Source organism: Neophocaena asiaeorientalis, unplaced genomic scaffold (assembly GCF_003031525.2).
Source record: "Neophocaena asiaeorientalis asiaeorientalis breed wild unplaced genomic scaffold, Neophocaena_asiaeorientalis_V1.1 scaffold82, whole genome shotgun sequence".
Taxonomy (NCBI): Eukaryota; Metazoa; Chordata; class Mammalia; order Artiodactyla; family Phocoenidae; genus Neophocaena; species Neophocaena asiaeorientalis.
Window position 1 is genome coordinate 1,526,201 of NW_020173068.1, and position 19,366 is coordinate 1,545,566.

Sequence of the window (19,366 nt, forward strand, 5' to 3'; positions counted from 1 at the left end):
GAACAAATCACCTTCTTTTTCCCTCCCTTAGGTTTCCCTTCCTGGCTTTGGTACCTGTTTGAAGAGTAATACCTACAAGACCCTGGAAGAAAAGTCAGAAAGAGAAACTCTGTAGCTCACATGGTTCAGTTCAGCATGCCAGAGTCAGGGGCCCTAGAAGGGTTTGGGGACAAAGCCCCAACTAGAAATAAAGTAGACCTTTACTGAGCACATCATCTTCACTGGGGTGCTTTCAGGGGTTGTTTCAATAGGGCTAAATCTGAAGATCTTAAAATGCCTATTAGTAACTACAGACTGTGGCTTCTTCCCTCAACCTCTAAACCACTGTCCTGGATTTTAGGGTGAACTGGAGTTGAGGGACTGGACTTGGGACAGATGGAAGCAAAGGGGAGGGGCTAGGTGTTAAGGAAGACTATGTAAAACTTTAAAACATTTCTAAGCAGAATTTTAATCTTAGGAGTGCTACCATGAGTCATTCCCCTCTATCCCATTCACTGTCTTTATCCTACTGTCTTCTGGACTGTGTGGGCTTATTGAGACCCTGGGGTATTGAAACAGAGTCCAAGAGAATGCAGAAGCATTAGCACGCTCACCTTAACATGTACAAAACTATGATAATAAACACGATCACTAGCAGAGAGGACAGGGCCACCATCACTGCAATAATTGGCGTCTCATCTGAAATCAAGAGAATGAAACATGTTATTATCATTGTATGTAATGGAGGGCTCAAGTTGGCTACTCAGGGAAACACCCAAATGAGGAAGAAGGGCTCCTCCAAATGCTTATGTAGATGGCTGGGCATGGGGAGGGAGAGAGGGAGAGAAGGAGGGGTGTGGGGGAGAGGGGGAGAGAGAGAGAGAGAGAGAGAGAGAGAGGGAGAGAGAGAGACTATTGGGTGAAGAGGAGGGTACAGTAGGGTAAGAGCCCAGGGTGACATGTCCACCCCATCTCTGACTTATCATACATATGTTTATTTTGTGTCTCCCTGCATTACAATGAAAGCTCTTTGAAGGTAGAGACTGTTTCTTTCATTGCTATAGAGCCTAAAACAAAAACAGTGCTCAGCACATAAGAAATACTCAAATATTTCATAGAGTATTCATCATTCCTAATGGCAAGCTGGGTGTTCAGGGCCAACAATGTACTTTCTCCCAGGCTCAGTGCGCTCCATCTAGAGGAAGATGGGAGAGAAAGGAAAAATGACAATTTTCCTATCATAAATCCAAATGGTTTCCTGGCACAGAGAATACTGTTCCTGATTAAAGCAAGGACACATTATTAGATCCTTAAGCACTGTGTCAAAAAACGCTGGGTACTCTTTTCTCCCTCTTTCCACAGCTACCTTTTACCAGGACCCCAACTACAGCGACATCTGGCTTGGAGATACAGCAACTCTGCCCTCCATTCCATAGGGCCTGGCTTCCTTTCCACCTGACACTGAACCTCATGGCAGCTGACCAGGTGCCACCTCATCCTCTTCCTGCACTCTCATGCCCCCATCACGAACTACACGACCAGCCTGAATTTGTAACTATCTTCTCCATTTTCCATCTTTCCTAGCAGCACCACTTTTCATCCTCTTTAGGAGATCCCCCCATGTAAAGGTCAATCCTGTCACATATGTTCTGTATTACATCTATTACTGTCACTTCAAAGACCTGTCTTCCTGACCTCATTTACCCTCCTCCAACCACAAACAGCCAGCCCCATGTCTCTCTTCACAGTTAACTTCTCACAATGGTTGTCTTATTTAACAGTTGTTTTCTCCAACCCCTTACCTCTGGGTACTTCTTAATCTATTTTGCTCTGACTCCTACCTTCAGTGAGCCATTTAAATTGCTCATCAAAGACACCAACAAATGGTATATTGCCAAATCCAATGGAAACAATCCCATCCTCATCTAATTCAACTTCTTAGCAGCATTCATTCAGAAAATATTTATGGGGACTTTCCTGTTGGCACAGAGGTTGAGAATCCGCCTGCTGGTACAGGGGACATGGGTTCGATCTCTGGTCCGGGAAGATCCCACATGCCTCAGAGCGACTAGGCCCGTGTGCCACAACTACTGAGCCTGTGCTCTAGAGCCCGCGAGCCACAACTATTGAGCTCATGCACCACAACTACTGAAACCCGCGTGCCTAGAGCCTGTGCTCTGCAACAAGAGCAGACCCCGCAACTAGAGAAAGCCCATGTGCAGCAATGGAGACCCAATGCAGCCAAAAAGAAATAAAATAAATAAATTTACAAAAAAATTTATGGGGCTTCCTTGGTGGTGCAGTGGTTGAGAGTCCGCCTGCCTATGCAGGGGACACGGGTTCGTGCCCCAGTCTGGGAAGATCCCACATGCCGCGGAGCGGCTGGGCCCGTGAGCCATGGCCGCTGAGCCTGCACGTCCGGAGCCTGTACTCCGCGCTGGGAGAGGCCACAACAGTGAGAGGCCTGGGAACCGCAAAAAAAAAAAAAAAAATTTATGGACCAGCAACTGTATGCCAGGCACTGTTCCAGACACTGGGAATAGAGAATTGATTAAACAGACAAGCGACAGACAGCTGACATTCTGGGGGAAGTGGGAGAAAACTGTTCATGAACAATTTCAGATAGGGGCAAGATATATGAAGAAAAGAAGGGTAAAGGGATAGAGAGTGATGGGTTTTGGGGAGGGGGAATTGGTTGGCTATGTTAGAGTAGTTTGGGAAGGTTTGAAGTGGTTATACTGAGCCATTACTTAGAGTGGTCTAAATAATGTGAATAAGTGAACCACAAAAAGATCTGTGCAAAGAGCTTTCTAGGCACAGGGAAAGCAAAGCATAAGAGCCCTCAGGAATTTGGTGGGTTCAAGAAATAGCACAAAGACCAGTTTTCATACAAGATGTGGCTGGAGATGTGGGCAGAAGCCAGAAGACTTAGGGCTTTGCAGGCCATGGTAATGAGTGTGGATTTAGTTCTGAATGTGATGAGAAACACTATGTGACTGGAAGGGTTTGAATAGGAGAGAGATATAAATGGATTTACATTCTTTTAAAAGATCAGCTAGTTAAACTGACTCATAAGCAGCAGTCATGAGGTAGGAGGTAATCCAGGAGAATGTGATGTCATGCAAGCCAAGAGGAGAGTTTTTCAAGAAGGAGGGAATAGTCAACTCAATCAAATACTCAATCAACAGATTCAGTAGGATGAAAACAGAGATGTGAAATTGGATTTGACAAGAGGGCAGTTATTGGTGACCTTCTCAAGAGTGGTTTCAGTTAAGCAGTTGTTGAGAAAGACCAAATGAAGTGAAATAAAGATGGAAAGAAGAGACAGTGAGATACTGACTCCTTATTTGAGGTGAGGACTTTTATCGTAAAGAGATTCAGAGAAAAGCAGCAGCTGGAGGGAGAAGTGGGGTAGAAAGTTTGTTTTTAAAGAGATGGGAGATATTATACAATGCTTCTTTGTTGATGGCAATTTTCAAACATACCCTGGTATGTGGATCTCATACTAAAATGAGCATTCAAACTGGCTGACTACGCACTCCTCTCTTTTTAAAAAATTTATTTCTTTATCTTTGGCTGCGTTGGGTCTTCGCTGGTGTGCGCAGGCCTTCTCTAGCTGCAGCGAGTGGGGGCTACTCTTCGTTGCAGTGCATGGGCTTCTCATTGCTGTGGCTTCTCTTGTTGTAAAGCACGGGCTTTGGGTGCACGGGCTTCAGCAGCTGTGGCAGGCGGGCTTAGTAGTTGTGGCTCGCGGGCTCTAGAGCGCAGGCTCACTAGTTGTGGCAGACGGGCTTAGCTGCTCCGCAGCATGTGGGATCTTCCTGGACCAGGTCTCGGACCCATGTCCCCTGCACTGGCAGGCAGATTCTTAACCACTGCACCACCAGGGAAGTCCCTCCCTCCTCTTTGAAGAACTTTCCTCTCTTGGTTTCTACAACAAAGCACTCTTCTGATTCTATGTCCTGTCTCCTTCAAATTATTTTCCCTTGTCAGTTGTTGCTCTTTTAACACAGATCTCTAAATGTCTGATTTCCTCAGGGCTCTGTTCTTGGCGCTCTTCTCTATATGCTATCTAGTTGATCAGATCAGGCTGGAAGCTCAAGTGATATGCTAGCAATTCCCACATCTGCACTGCTTGGTCAGACCTCTCTTCGAACTCTTCTGAAACTATAATGTCACCTCTACTTTAAATTTCACAGGCAATGCAAACTTCCTGGGTCTAAAAAAATTTCCCTCACTGGTGATTCAGTAGCTAGTACTGCCATCCATCCACCCTGTTGCTCAAGCAAGAAATGTGGAAATCCCCTTAGTTTCTTTCCCATGCTTAGCATCTATATCCAACCCAGCTGCAAGTAATGTTGTAGCACTAAAACCAACACCTCAAATTTGTCTGCCTTTTTTCTACTCTGTTGCCATCACTCTAGTCTAAATCTCTGTCCTCTCTCAACTGAATCATGGTAAGCTGCTATCCCCTGCCAGTCCATTTTCCAGAAAGCAGGGAGAGTGATCTTGAAGAAAGCAAATCAGATCACGTTCCCCTCTTATGTAAAAACCTTTCAATGGTTTCCCAAGCCTTTAGAATGAAATCTAATATCCTTACCCTGGCCAATAACAACCTCCCCCATTTAGCCCCTGCTTTCTCTATCTCCTCCCACTCTTTCCTTGCTCACTGAACTTCAGCCACTGGCATCCTTCCATGCTGGGTTCACTCTTTCCTTGGGCCTTTGAACATGTTATTCCTTCTGCTGTATATAGCGTCCCTCTGTTCTTTGCCTGGCTAACTCCTAGTCATCCAGTTCTCATTTCAAGTGTTACTTTTACCAGAGAGGTCTTTTCTGACTTAACATTAAATTAGGTAAGCCTTAGTTTCCTTATTTGTAAAATCAGTTATTCTAAAGATTAAATGAGACCATCCATGTAAAGCTCTTGGCACAGTAACTTGCACACATTATGTACACAGTCAGTGTTAGCTATTATTGTTTTTTATTAGTCTCACAGAGCACTCTGTTATTTTTCTTGATAATACCCTCACACTTCATAATTATATATTTGAGTATAGCTGATTATGAGTGTCCTTCCTTTACACCATAAATTCCACAAAGGCAAGGATTATATACCTACTTTGCTTCTCACCATATACCTAACACCTAGCACAGAATTTCACACATAGTGGGCACTAAACAAATACTGGATGGACTACACTGAGCGAATGAATAAAATAATTAATGATTTATCACTAAATATGTCTTTGTTCAATGCCACTCACAGAGGGCTGTATACCAGGTATTAAAAGAAGGTAATTAGGGCTTCCCTGGTGGCGCAGTGGTTGAGAGTCCGCCTGCCGATGCAGGGGACACGGGTTCGTGCCCCGGTCTGGGAGGATTCTGCATGCCGCGGAGCGGCTGGGCCCATGAGCCATGGCCGCTGGGCCTATGTGTCTGGAGCCTGTGCTCCACAACGGGAGAGGCCACAGCAGTGAGAGGCCTGTGTACCGAAGAAAAAAAAAAGAAGGTAATTAGAGACATCTGGCTCAAGACAGTGGGCTGAATCCATAATTTTATTTCTTTCTCTTCCCAAAAGGACACTGAAACAATAGAAGAAACATAAAAATACGAATGAAATAAAAATTGCATCTGGGGCTTCCCTGGTGGCACAGTGGTTAAGAATCCGCCTGCCAATGCAGGGGACACAGGTTCGAGCCCTGGTCTGGGAAGATCCTACATGTCGTGGAGCAACTAAGCCTGTGCACCACAACTAGTGAGTCTGCGCTCTAGAGCCCACGAGCCACAACTACTGAGCCCATGTGCCACAGCTATTGAAGCCCGTGCACCTAGAGCCCATGCTCCACAACAAGAGAAGCCACCGCACCACAATGAAGAGTAGCCCCTCCTTGCTGCAACTAGAGAAAGCCCTCATGCAGCAATGGAGACCCAATGTAGCCAAAAATAAATAAATTTTTTAAAAAAGAAAAAAATCTTAAAAAAAAAAAGCACATCTGGAAGGCAGCAAAGAGTGGCATCAGCAGACCAGAAACTTTGAGGGATTTGTGGACAACAAAGCAGATGGGATTGGACTGCTGAAGAGATCAATCACAGCTGAAGAGCCTCCAAGTTAAAAGGTAAGTACTAGTTCCATCAATCTGAGCCTAGAAACACCTCAAGTTCAGCGTCAAACCAGGACTGGGGATGAAAGTAGGTCTTGGGGTAGTAGGGTATTTAACCAAAGGCTTGCCAACGCAGTCTGTACACCCACAGGATGAGCAACAAGCTGTGGTGTCTCATCTGGGCTCAGTTTGAAAAACAGCACTCTGTACAGAGTGGGGGTGTGCTGATGGCTTCTTTACTAAAAATATATATATAAAAATATATAGGCTGCATATACATTTTTTAACTTGTTATTATGGAAAACTTTCAAACTTACACAGGAGTAAAAGAACACTACAGTAAATCCCTATGCACTGACCAATTCACTTTGACAATATTACCAGATGCCAGTTTTTTCATCTATACCAGGGTTGGGTTTCTCAACCACACACTAATAACATTTTGGGATAGATAATTCTCTGCTGTGGGGGGCTCTCGTGTGCACTGTAGGATGTTTAACATCATCTCTGGTCTCTAGCTACTAGATGCCAGTAGCAAACCCTTAATTGTGATGACCAAAATCACCTTCAGACGTTGCCAAATGTCTTCTTGGGGGGGAAATCACCCTGAGCTGAGAACCACTGGATTACATTAAGGCAAATCTGAGACGTATCATTTTAACTGTATTTACTTCAGCATGTGGCACTAAGAGATAAGGATTCTTAACATAATCACAATACCTTTACCCTATTTAAAAAGCAACACTGTAGCCCCTGCTACCGGCAACTAGAGAAAGCCGCTGTGCAGCAACAAAGACCCAACAGCTGCCCCACCCCCAAAAAGCAACACTAATTCCTTGATATAATCTAATATTCAGTTACTGTTTAAGTATTCCTGATAGTCTCATAAGTGCTTGTTTTGCTTTGGTTAAAACTGGCATCCAGAGAGGATGCTCATGACTGCCACACTAGGTCCACAGAGGGTTTCCTGGGTGGGCCCTAAAGACAGAGGAAGAACAAGAGTGGTACCTGAGGTAATTCTAGGCCACAAGACATGAAGGAGGGGAAAAGAAAGGCAGTTCCGCCTAGAGGATAACTGTGTCCAACTTCCTAAACAATGACTGAACCCCTAGTTTAGGATATGTTCCTGTTTGTCTTCCTGAAGGGACACCTACTGTGAGTACATTTCAATAAACTCAGTGCTCCAGAGCAAAGCTCAACCAGAGCCCTACAGGAGACTTCACAAATACCAACGACAGCAGAGGCAGTATAAGAAATAGAATAAATCTTTAAAAATATACAGCAATTTATGCAAGAGGACCCTGCATCGATTAAAAAAAAAAGCCACTATAAAATGAGGAGCAATCTCATACCTATCAGGAAAAAAAAAGTCCCAGAAAATAACAGGTGTTGGCCAGGATGTGGAGAAATTGGAACCCTGTGCACTGTTGGTGGAAATGTAAAATGGTGTAGCTGCTGTGGAAAACAGTATGACGGTTCCACAAAAAATTAAAAATAGAATTATCATATGATCCAGCAATTCCACTTCTGGGTATATGCCCAAAAGAATATCCATTTTCATAACTAAACATGGGTTTAGTCACAATAGCTAAAATGCAGAAGCAACCAAATGTCCTTTGACAGATGAATGGATAAGCAAAATGTGGTATACGTGTACAATGAAATATTTTTAGTCTTAAAAAGGAAGGAAACATATGCTACAATATAAGGATGAACCTTGTAGACATTATACTAAGTGAATAAGCCAGTCACAAAAAGACAAACACTGTATGATTCCATTTATATGAGGTACCCAGAGCAGTGAAAATCACAGAAACAGAAAGTTTAAGGTATATAGGTATATCTGACTTACATACATCATGAAATGATTATCAAAATAAGTTTAGTGAACATCCGTGATCTGATACAGATACAAAATTAAACAGAAAAATTTTTTCTCTTGTGATGATAACTCTTAGGATTTACTCTTAACAACTTTTCGTATTTAACAGCAGTGTTAATTATGTTTATCATGTTGTTCATTACATCCCTAGTACTTATTTATCTTATAACTGGAGGTTTGTATCTTCTGACTGCCCCTACTGCTACCCGCTGCCTCTGGTGACCATAAATCTGATCTCTTTCTCTACGAGTTGGTTGGTTGGTTGGTTGGTTGGCTGGAAAAACATTTTAACTCTCCCAAGCTTTCAGGCCAGAAGAGTCCTCTATCATAAAAGTCAGATTTTACCTCTTGAATCTGAATTACACCCATGTTCTTAATACAGTTAAAGACAATACAGATAGTAAAGATGTTCCCAGGCCTGTGTGAGGGAAGGAGACTCAGATCTATTAATAAAGTAGGAGAGAATTTACAGCTCCCTGTGTCAAATCTCAGAGTTGGAGACAGGCTCAGAATCCAGCCACCTTCCTAGGGCTCCTCCCAAACCGGACGGACTCATCATATCATTGTGCTTAGCCCTGTCCTGATCTGGGCCCTCTGGAGATGTGGCCTTGCATGATGCAGGCAAGGCAGGAACAGTGGTCCATTCCCTGCCACTCCCACCCCTACGTCCCACTCCCCAACCACCCATTCTACCAGAAGTTCACTCCCTAGACTCAGACCAGAGGACAGCATTTTAAAAATACTAAAATGGTGTTCTGGGACAAGAGTTGTCTATTTGCTTATATCCCCTTTCCAAGAAAACAAAGGGTCATGTTATTTTAAGGACTCACATGTAGACAGGTGAATCACTCAAGGACTTAAGACACACCTTGGTCAACCGCAAAAATACTCAGTGAAGGGATTTCCCTGGTGGCACAGTGGTTAAGAATCCGCCTGCTGGGGCTTCCCTGGTGGTGCAGTGGTTGAGAGTCCGCCTGCCGATGCAGGGGACATGGGTTCATGCCCTGGTCCGGGCTAGGCCTGTGAGCCATGGCCGCTGAGCCTGCGCTCCACAATGGGAGAGGCCACAACAGTGAGAGGCCCGTGTACTGCAAAAAAAAAGCTCACGTGCCCTAGAGCCCACACACTGCAACTACTGAGCCCATGCGCCGCAACTACTGAAGCCCGCATGCTCTAGGGCCTGTGTGCCGCAACTACTGAGCCCGTGTGCTGCAACTACTGAAGCCCGTGCACCTAGAGCCCATGCTCTGCAACAAGAGAAGCCACCGCAATGAGAAGCCCGCACACCACAACAGCTGCTTGTCGCAACTAGAGAAAGCCCGCGCATAGCAATGAAGACCCAGTGTAGCCAAAAAAAAAAAAAAAAAAAAAAAAATCAGTGAAATAAAAGCCATACTCCTCTAGCCTCACTTCCTAAGGCCCATTTTTTTTTGTCATCTTCACACTTTTTGGTAGAAATATTTATCAACACTCAAAGGCAAAGTTGTTTTAAGTGCTTCTTATAGGTTGTTAAGTGCTCTAAAAACAGCAAAAGTCATCAAAAGTTGCCTCAAGTGCCCAAACATCTGGGATGAACCCAATCACTGTTGTCTTGGGCCAAATTACCATTTGGAAACCTTAATTTCTATTGCCCATCCATCTTCCCTAGGGCCTCTGGAGTTATCTTTCTAAAACAAATATCTGACCATGTCACTTCCTTCCTTAACATCACCAGGAGACACCCTGAGCTCAATGCACTGCTGCTGAGGCTACCTCTGACCACTTCCCACTTCATGCATGTCAACCATGCACAGCTCCTCAAACACATGACTGGCTCTTTCACGTGTCCTTGCTTTTACCCTGTCTCATGCATCCTCATTTTCCATATATATATTAAACTGCCCAAAACTCACCTTCATGCCTCCTTCCCACTCCCCAGGTATAGTGAGCCTTTTAAGCTCCCCACATAGCACTTTGTATGGTATATATCCAATAGCATGTAGTTGAGTGGGCTCTGATTCTTGGTGTTCACACGTTTCTTCCATCAGACAGGGAACTTTTTTTTTTCTTTCTAGAATCCTCAGCACCTCATAGGTGCTGAATGAATATATTATTAAAGGTGCTTAGGGAAAGCCATTATAAATGGAGTTCACTTAATAATGTCACTTGCTGTGATAATACCCAAATACCTATTTTTTAAAAAAAATTATTTATTTTTATGTTTTGGCTGTGTTGGGTCTTCGCTGCTGCACACAGGCTTTCTCTAGTTGCGATGAGCCGGGGCTACTCTTCGTTGTGGTACATGGGCTTCTCATTGCGGTGGCTTCTCTTGTTGAAAAGCACAGGCTCTAGGCACGCGGGCTTCAGTAGTTGCAGCACGCGGGCTCAGCAGTCGTGGCTTGCGGGTTCTAGAGCGCAGGCTCACTAGATGTGGTGCACGGGCTTAGCTGCTACGTCGCATGTGGGATCTTCCTGGACCAGGGCTTGAACCTATGTCCCCTGCATTGGCAGGAGGATTCTTAACCACTGTGCCATAAAGGAAGCCCCCAAAATACCTCTCTAACAAGAATGCCAACTCCCTTCTAGACTTCAACTCTAGCAAAGTACTGAAAGAGAAACCCAGGGGGAGCAGGTGATCTGATTTGAGAGCTGAGAAACTTTAAGGAGCCTCTGGGGTGCAACAGAATGTTTACCCTGCCTGGTTCTAGAACTCTGTAGCTCAAGGACTCTTTCACAAATACTAACAGGGTACTAGTCCAGATTTTTTGAAAAAACCCAGTTATAGAAATGATTACATCTAAAACAATGTAAAGTATGGTTAGACTAGTTTTATCCTGTATTCTTGCTATTTAACAAATATCAGTTATAAAGTCTTCATGTGAAAACCCTAAGTTAAAAAACTATTAAAATAAAAAGTAAGATGAGACAGGTTTATGCAGAACTTTGTTTGAAAGGTACAGGGCAGAGGATAAACTAATGTCTACAGTTGTGGTAGTAAACTGCAGTATGACCCTGCCTTGGAGCGCACCCTTGTTTCCACAAATTCTGACTGGCTGGCTGAGATTCCTGATCCCCTTAGGCTCCCATCTAATTAACAGTAATAGTAACAGAGTGGTGGTGGTGGTAAGAGTTGCTGAGCAACTGCTATATGCTGACCCAGCAGTAGGCCAAGCACTAGTTCAACGTTAGTTCATTCCTCACAACAACCCTATGAAGGAAATTCTGTTCCCATCCTATTTTGCCAATGGCAAAAGGAGGCACAGGAGTTAAGTACCTACCCCACCCTGCTGGTTAAGTGGTAGAGAGTCAACACACAAACTCAGGCGGTCTAGCTCCAGAGCCCATGTTTTTGTTTTTTTTTTTTGTTTTTTCTTTTGTGGTACGCGGGCCTCTCACCGCTGTGGCCTCTCCTGTTGCGGAGCACAGGCTCCTGACGCACAGGCTCAGTGGCCACGGCCCACAGGCCCAGCCGCTCTGCGGCACGCGGGATCCTCCCAGACCGGGGCACGAACCCGTGTCCCCTGCATCGGCAGGCGGACCCTCAACCACTGCACCACCAAGGAAGCCCCAGAGCCCATGTTTTAACCACATATACTAATGCTTTTGCTCTGACCCCATGGTATCTCATTTCCTCCCTCTACCCAATACTACTGCCATCACTGTCTCACAGGGGCTGCATGAGAATCTTTATCTCAGAGTCTGTTTCACCTAGAACAAAACTAATGAAACCGAGATTTAAAACTAGCAAAGACTAAATAACAACTGGAAAGTATACTCATGACCACTGACTTCATGGTGAAGAGGTACTTGGTAGATAATGCCAGAACTGGATTTAATACATTACTATATAGTACACAAATCATCCAAATTAAACACCAGTGAAAATGTTTTAAAAGAAAATCTGGTTACAAAAGAACAAATACTGTATGACTCCATTTAAATGAGGTACACAGAACAGACAAATTTACAGAGACAGAAAGTAGATTAGTGGTTACCAGGGGCTGGGGGAAGGAGAAATGAGGAGTTATTGTTTAATGGGTTACAGAGTTTTAGTCTGGGATGATATTAAAAAAATAAAATAAAAAATTCTGGAGACAGATGGTGGTGATGATTGCACAACAATGTAAATGTACTTAATGCCACTGAACTGTGCGGTTAAAATGGTAAATCTTATATGATTTATATTTTTCAAAATTGGGAAAAGGCTGGCTCTACCAAAATAATTTGGAATACATTTAAAAAATAATACACATGAGAAAATAACTAGTTTCTTCAACTTTGAAAGAAAAGAAGCAAAGTTGCTTGCCTCCCGTCCTCTCTTTTTTATGCTTATATGTGCTGGCAATTAAAACACCAGCTATTGCTGTTCAAAAGCATACCAAAGGGCCTTCCTTGGTGGCGCAGTGGTTGAGAGTCCGCCTGCCGATGCAGGGGACACGGGTTCGTGACCCGGTCCGGGAAGATCCCACATGCCGCGGACCAGCGGGGCCCGTGAGCCATGGCCACTGAGCCTGAGCATCCGGAGCCTGTGTTCCACAACGGGAGAGGCCACAACAGTGGCCTTTTTTGCCCGTATACCGCAAAAAAAAAAAAGAAGCATATCAAAGGCCAATGCATAAAAATTTATAACTCTTAATCATCTGCATAAGACATCATTTGCTTAGCAAACCCATTATAATGCATATGTTTCAAAACAATAGCCTCATTTCTCAAAAAGGACTTGGCTTTAAAATTAGAATGTGATATCAAAATTTATAGCAATACTTCTAAGGATTTGCTCTGGTAAAATCATCATAACATATGGGGCTGAGACTATGTATGCCTCTTCATTTTCCTGTTTGGTCAAAGGCAATTATACAAAATTATTTTTTAAACTTAAAAAGATTTATTATATTAGTATGTCACAATTAGCAATAATCTAGATAATTAAGGTAATTTATTTCTTTTTAATCATAATACTGAAACTACTCACATCTATATTAGTCAGCTAGGTAAAATAGGGATAATATCTGGGGCAAGAAAAAGGCTGAAGAGTAAGAAAATACACACTAAGTAGAGGAAGGAATCAGAGATCTTATGTTTAATTTTGAAGCCTATCACTTTGACTTCTGATTTTATTATAAGATTGGTTAAAAGAGCCGTTTTAGGGAGCAAATATAAGTACCTATTGCAACATAAATCTATTAGGTTCTACATTTGATAGTGAGAATCTGGTAAGTGAAAGTGAATAGCAAGGGCACTACATTAATCAAATCCAGTTCCTGAGTTTAAGAAAGCGAGAGCTGGAAAATCAAGGGAAATCTGTACACAGTGTGATAACACCTCACTGTTCCTCACCAAACACAGTGGCAGATGGGCAACACTTTGGGTTAGAGTATCTACTTTTCTTTCCTTTCTTAAATTATAGTTGCTGTACAGAGTATGTACTTTTCTGATTCAAATGCTCCCTACTTAATGGGACTTCATAAACCTTCAAGTGTTCCATTACTTATACAGGAAAAATTGTGCATGGTTAAATAATGGAATCAGAAAAAAACAAAACAAAACACAAGCCTGATTTGATAAAATAGGAAATCAAGATGAGAAAAACTGCCTCACAGATTAACATTTTCCAAATTCAAATGCAATGATCATTTCTTAGACCATTGGATAATCTATCTTACGCTCTTTGATGGTAGCCTTACTGTTGTCCTAAGAGAAATATGCCACTTCTACAAGAGTACCCCATGTATTCTATTCTCTGGTGAACAGGAATTCTGCAGTCCTGCTTAGACCACTGACATAATATCTCCAGTCATAGGGACGTTACACCAGAGGGCTGAAAATCCATAAAATCCATATAAAGTGAAAAGAGGTCAACATTTTATAGACTAGGGGAAAAAACAACATCTACATTTAAAAACGTAATGAATACTTATTTGTTACTCTTCTCCATGAGGTTAATATGGAAACAACTTAAGGAAAAAGAAACAAGTAACAGTCAGAGATGCACAAGGTTACCACAGACTGAGCAGAGGAAACGCAACAAATATTGTACACTGTAAAAAGGACAAGAAACATAAGGTGAATGGCTCACCTCTTCTGTCCTTGGAGTCAGAATTACCTGTGTAATAAGTAAAAAAAATAGAAACATTCACTCAGATTAAAAACAAACATTATTATTCAATCTAATGTAAAACAAAATAAGCTCTAGAAATATGGATACTTTTCCCTTTGTATATGCTGGAGCTACAATGAGGCACCCTCCAACAACTGGGAAATAAGACTGCCCAGATTCACTAAACTTTTATCGATGGTTTGTCCTCCCTGAGTACAAAAACAATGCAGCGTCAACATTCATAAAAAATACAAGAATGCCAAGAGAAATATAAACACAATAGTACTTGAGGTCTTTATGTCTTTTTTTTTTTTTTTTTTTTATGTCTTTTTAAGCCATTAAAATGCAACAGGACAAAATTTAGTTAAAAATATAAAAGACCTTAAATGATAATAGATAATAAAATCTAAATGGCATAGACCAAACTCTGTATACTAACAGAGAAAACCTTTTCAAAGGCTTATGAAATATCCACAAGCCCCTATAAATTCCTCGTAGTAGAAATAGTACAGACAATATTCTTTTATCATGATGCAATAAAACTAGAAACTAACAAAGTAAGAAAACACTTGAAAATTAAAATCAAAACCGAACTGCAAAATGCCTAAACAAATAACACATCACACTTGTGGCAGAATCTACTGACACTCCCCCAATATCAGTCTCTTCCTCTTCTTGCCTTTAGTACAGAATATCCCCCACTTTTAGCTGAGCACAAACCTGTCCATTTAGAGACTACATTTCTGAGACTCTAGGTGTAATCATATGAAGAATTCCAGTCAATGGGATGTGAACAAAACCAATGAGAGTAACTTCTGGGTCACACCCTTTGGAAAAGAAATTGTTTGTAACTATTTCCTCTGTTGCTCCTTCCCAGGGGCTGGAACCAGAACCCAGTGATGAGAGCCATCTCTTGACCAAGCAGATGAGGGCAACTGTCAGGATGCCAGAGGCACAAGAAAAAAGGAATTTGGTCTCTGATGAGGTAAAGCCCCCCTGTCTACTTCTGGAATGTGAAAGGGGAGAGAAAGACACATCTGTGTCTTAAGTGACTTAAGTGGTCAATGAATTTCGGTATATTTTTGTCAGAGTAGCTTAGACCACTCCCTAACTAATATAACTACCTACAGGAACACTTATAGGATATGCCTAAAGCTGTGCTTATAAAAAATTCATAGCATTAAATACATATTAATTAAGAATAAAAATAAACAAATGAAGCATTCAATCCAGGAAGATAGAAAAAGCACAAAATAAATCTAAGAAAAGCAGAAAAAATAAGAAAGAAGAAATTAATGAAATAAAAAACAAAAATGACAGAACTAAAAAATATACAATAGCAGGTTCTTTAGAAGAAAAAAGCAACAAACCATGAAATAGATAAATGGTTAGTCAACCTAAACAGGAAAAAGGACTTAAATATATAAAATAAGAAATAGTCAGAGCTATGTAAGAAATTAACCCTAAGGGATGACTTTTCCTCAAATCTATTTGAATAATTTTGAAAATCTAAATGAAATGCAAAATTTTCTAGGTAAACTTCAATTCTTTCTATGAAGCAAAACAAAACACTGACAAACAAAACTTATCAAAAATAGCATACATACAAAGGAAACACATATACCAATCTCATTTAGAAATAACTTACAGGGACTTCCCTGGTGGTACAGTGGATAAGAATCCACCTGCCAATGCAGGGGACATGGGTTCAATCCCTGGTTCGGGAAGATCCCGCATGACGTGGAGCAACTAAGCCCGCGTGCCACAACTACTGAGCCTGCGCTCTATAGCCCACATGCCACAACTACTGAAGCTCGCACACCTAGAGCCTGTGCTCGGCATCAAGAGAAGCCACCACGAGGAGAAGCCCGTGCACCGCAACGAAGAGTAGCCCCTGCTCTCCATAACTAGAGAAAGCCCACGTGCAGCAACAAAGACCCAATGCAGCCAAAAATAAATAAAAAATTAAATCTTTAACAAAAAAAGAAATAACTTAGAAATAGCAATGGAAAATTTTGAAATAAAATAATATCAAATAAATTGCAACAGTTATTCAAGAAAAATACAAGACCAAGTGGAGCTATTTTTGCTGGAATGTAAATAGTTCAAAATTAGAAAATCAATTAATATGATGCACTGAAGCATATGATAAAAAAAAGAAAAAAACCCATACAGATCTTGTTCAATGATGCTCAGCTGGCAACTGGCAAAATTTAACACCGCTTCTTGACATAAATACTCTTTAAAACAGGAATGAGTCAATAAATCCTGAACATGATAAATATGTTTATCTCAACACAAGAGTCAACACCATGTTTAATGAAAAACGACTGAGATCATCCTCCTTAGAATCAAGTACAAAACAAGGCTATCTACTTTTACTATTATTTCCTAACTTTGTTCTAGAGGTATTCACCAATTCATTTAAACAGAAGGAAAGAAATCTAAATATTTGGAAATTTAAAAAGAGATATTTCAGGCTTCCTTAGTGGCGCAGTGGTTGAGAGTCCGCCTGCCAATGCAGGGGACGTGGGTTCGTGCCCCGGTCCAGGAAGATCCCACATGCCGCGGAGCGGCTGGGCCTGTGAGCCATGGCCACTGAGCCTGTGCATCCGGAGCCTGTGCTCCGCGGCGGGCGAGGCCACAACAGTGAGAGGCCCGTGTACCGCAAAAGAAAAAATAATAATAATAAATAAAAAATAATAAAAAGAGACATTTGCAGATGAGATGATTTGAAAACTTATGATAACTGAAGAAAATTATGTCAAACACAAAGGAAATTAATTAAGATGATCAGTATAAAATATATTGTATGTACAAAAATCAATGGCCTTATGTTATACAGCTAAAACTAAAACAATATTATATGTCAATTGTATCTCAATTTAAAAAAATAGGTTCCATAGCCCCAACAGCAACCAGTTAGAAGATAACATATTCCACCTATACTAACAAAAAACAAAACAAAAAGAAAAACCTTTGAAATATGTAGAAATAAGCTGAACAAAGCACGTGCAACACAAGCGGTGAAAATTTTAAAACACTTCCAAGAAATACAAAATAAAAGACTTCAGCCAATGGAATATGCAGCATTCTTGGATAGGAAGAATTAAAAATATCAATTGTCCCTGTTAATCTATAAACTTAACATGATCTATAAAAACTTTTTTCCAGCTATACAAGTTGATTATAACACTTATGGAGAAAAACAATCAAGAAATGCTAGCAAAATTCTGAAAAATAAGATTAACAAGGGATAACTCATCTTATCAAACATTAAGTATTTTATAAAGTTACAGTTATTAAAACAGTGGGGGGACTTCCCTGGTGGCACAGTGGTTAAGAATCCACCTGCCAATGCAGGGGACACGGGTTCGATCCCTCGTCCAGGAAGATCCCCCCATGCCACGGAGCAACTAAGCCCATGCGCCACAACTACTGAGCCTGCGCCCTAAAGCCCACAATCCACAACTACTAAAGCCCGTGCGCCTACAGCCCATGCTCTGCAACAAGAGAAACCCCCGCAATGAGAAGCCCTTGCAGCACAATGAAGAGTAGCCCCTGCTCACAGCAACTAAAGAAAGCCCGCATGCAGCAACGAAGACCCAATGCAGCCCAAAATAAATAAATAGATTAATTAATTGAAAAAAAACCCCAACCTTAACATTGGCTAATAGGGCAGACTGGATAAATACATCAAGGTAAAGCCATACAATGAGGTAGCCCCTTACTATAATATAGAAAAAGTATGATAGGCTAACTGAAAAAAGTAATGTGTAGAAATGGACACAGTACATTTATTATCTGTGTTACAAATGGAAGAAAAAAGGTATGTATATGTGTGTGTGTGTATATATATATATATATACACACAAACACACACACACACTTGCTATTTTAGAAAAGTGAAAAAAAAACTCAAAGCAAAGGTCAATAGAAAAGAAAAATTAAGATTAAAGAATTAATTCAGGATATGTCCAACATCCAAATAATAATGATTTTAGACAGAACAGAGAAAATGGAAGAGGGAAGAACATTTTTGAACAAATACAAGAAAAATTTCCAGAACTGAAGGATGAAAGCTCCAAAGCTCCTATCCCAAAATAATTAATGAAAGAAAAAGACCCACATCAAGACCCATTACTATGAAATTTCAGGGCACCAATGATGAAGAGAAGATCTTTAAAGACACACAAACAATTAGGAATCAGGATAGCAGTAGAATTCTCCAAGCCTGGGAATTAGAAGTCAGTTAGGACAATGCTTTAAAAATTCCAGGGAAAAAAAATATCTCCTCAAATTCTATACACACCCCTAAAGATATTTTTAGACATGTAATTCCTCATGCAATTTACCTCCCATGGACCCCTTTCTCAGGAAGCTACTGGAGGATACGTTCTATCAATCAATGGGGTAATCCATGAAAGAAGACAATATGGAAGCCAGGAAGCAGCAAAGGAAATTCCCAGAATGATAGAGAAGGGAAATCCCAGGCTGACACTTGAGTAGCAGCCCTAGTGATCAGAAAAAACCTAGGCTTCAATGAGACAATGACAATGGAGGACTCAGGAGGATGATCTCTAAGAAAAAAAGAAATAAACAGATTATCTAATAGGTCTGACTTTGTGGAAAACTAACCGTATTACAAGCCTATGGAAAGTTTGGGAAGAAGCGGCTTCCAATAGCAAAAAAAAAAAAAAGGTAATTATGAAATCCAGAAAAAAGTTGTACAAGAAAGAAAAAATAATCACATCACAGCTCAGCATGGAATAGTATTATATAGTCATAGTAATATAAAACATCAAATGCTGATTTTACCAAAATTATGATGTAACAATTATGGGAGGATTTATAAAATGGTAGTGACACGGCAGATGTGGGGTTTCAGGCTGTAACACCTGATGTACCATAAAGTTTTCCTTCTACTGATCTTGAATAAGAGCCACCAGTGAAAGGCAGTCTCAGCCTCCTCTGAGACATGAAATGTGTTAACTGTATAGTAACTGGTTTCTCAGCTACAGCATAATTTGGACCTACAGCAGATTACAGAAAACTCGGTTCCCTAACAGCAACGTGGAGAGACCACAGAAGTGAGAAATAGGTCTTACTTGCTACTTGACAGCCTTCAGATCTAAGGCAGATCTAAGGTCTTATGTCAAGCAACTACTAAAAAGAGATAATTACTCCTGGTCATCTCACAGAATTGTTAAATGAAAGACAGTACAGAAGAACATAGGCCGTGAAGACAGTCAGTGACAGTCTCACCTTTTCCATTTACTACTTCAGCTTGTATAAGTTATTTTGCTTTTCCTCTCTAAGCAATGGC

At 41.2% G+C, this 19,366-nt stretch overlaps 1 protein-coding gene across 2 annotated transcripts in view; it reads right to left on the reverse strand.

Annotated features, from left to right (window-relative positions):
- PTPRA (protein tyrosine phosphatase receptor type A) overlaps positions 1–19,366 on the reverse strand; it is a 71,015-nt gene that overhangs the window by 48,417 nt on the left and 3,232 nt on the right. The window contains exons 3-4 of one of the 2 annotated variants that reach the window (XM_024743007.1): positions 14,020–14,046; positions 594–678 (exon numbers count right to left, since the gene is read on the reverse strand). In XM_024743007.1, the coding sequence (XP_024598775.1) occupies positions 594–678; positions 14,020–14,046 (112 nt within the window). The remainder of the gene's footprint in view (positions 1–593; positions 679–14,019; positions 14,047–19,366) is intronic. The other variant, XM_024743008.1, reaches the window with a different exon arrangement.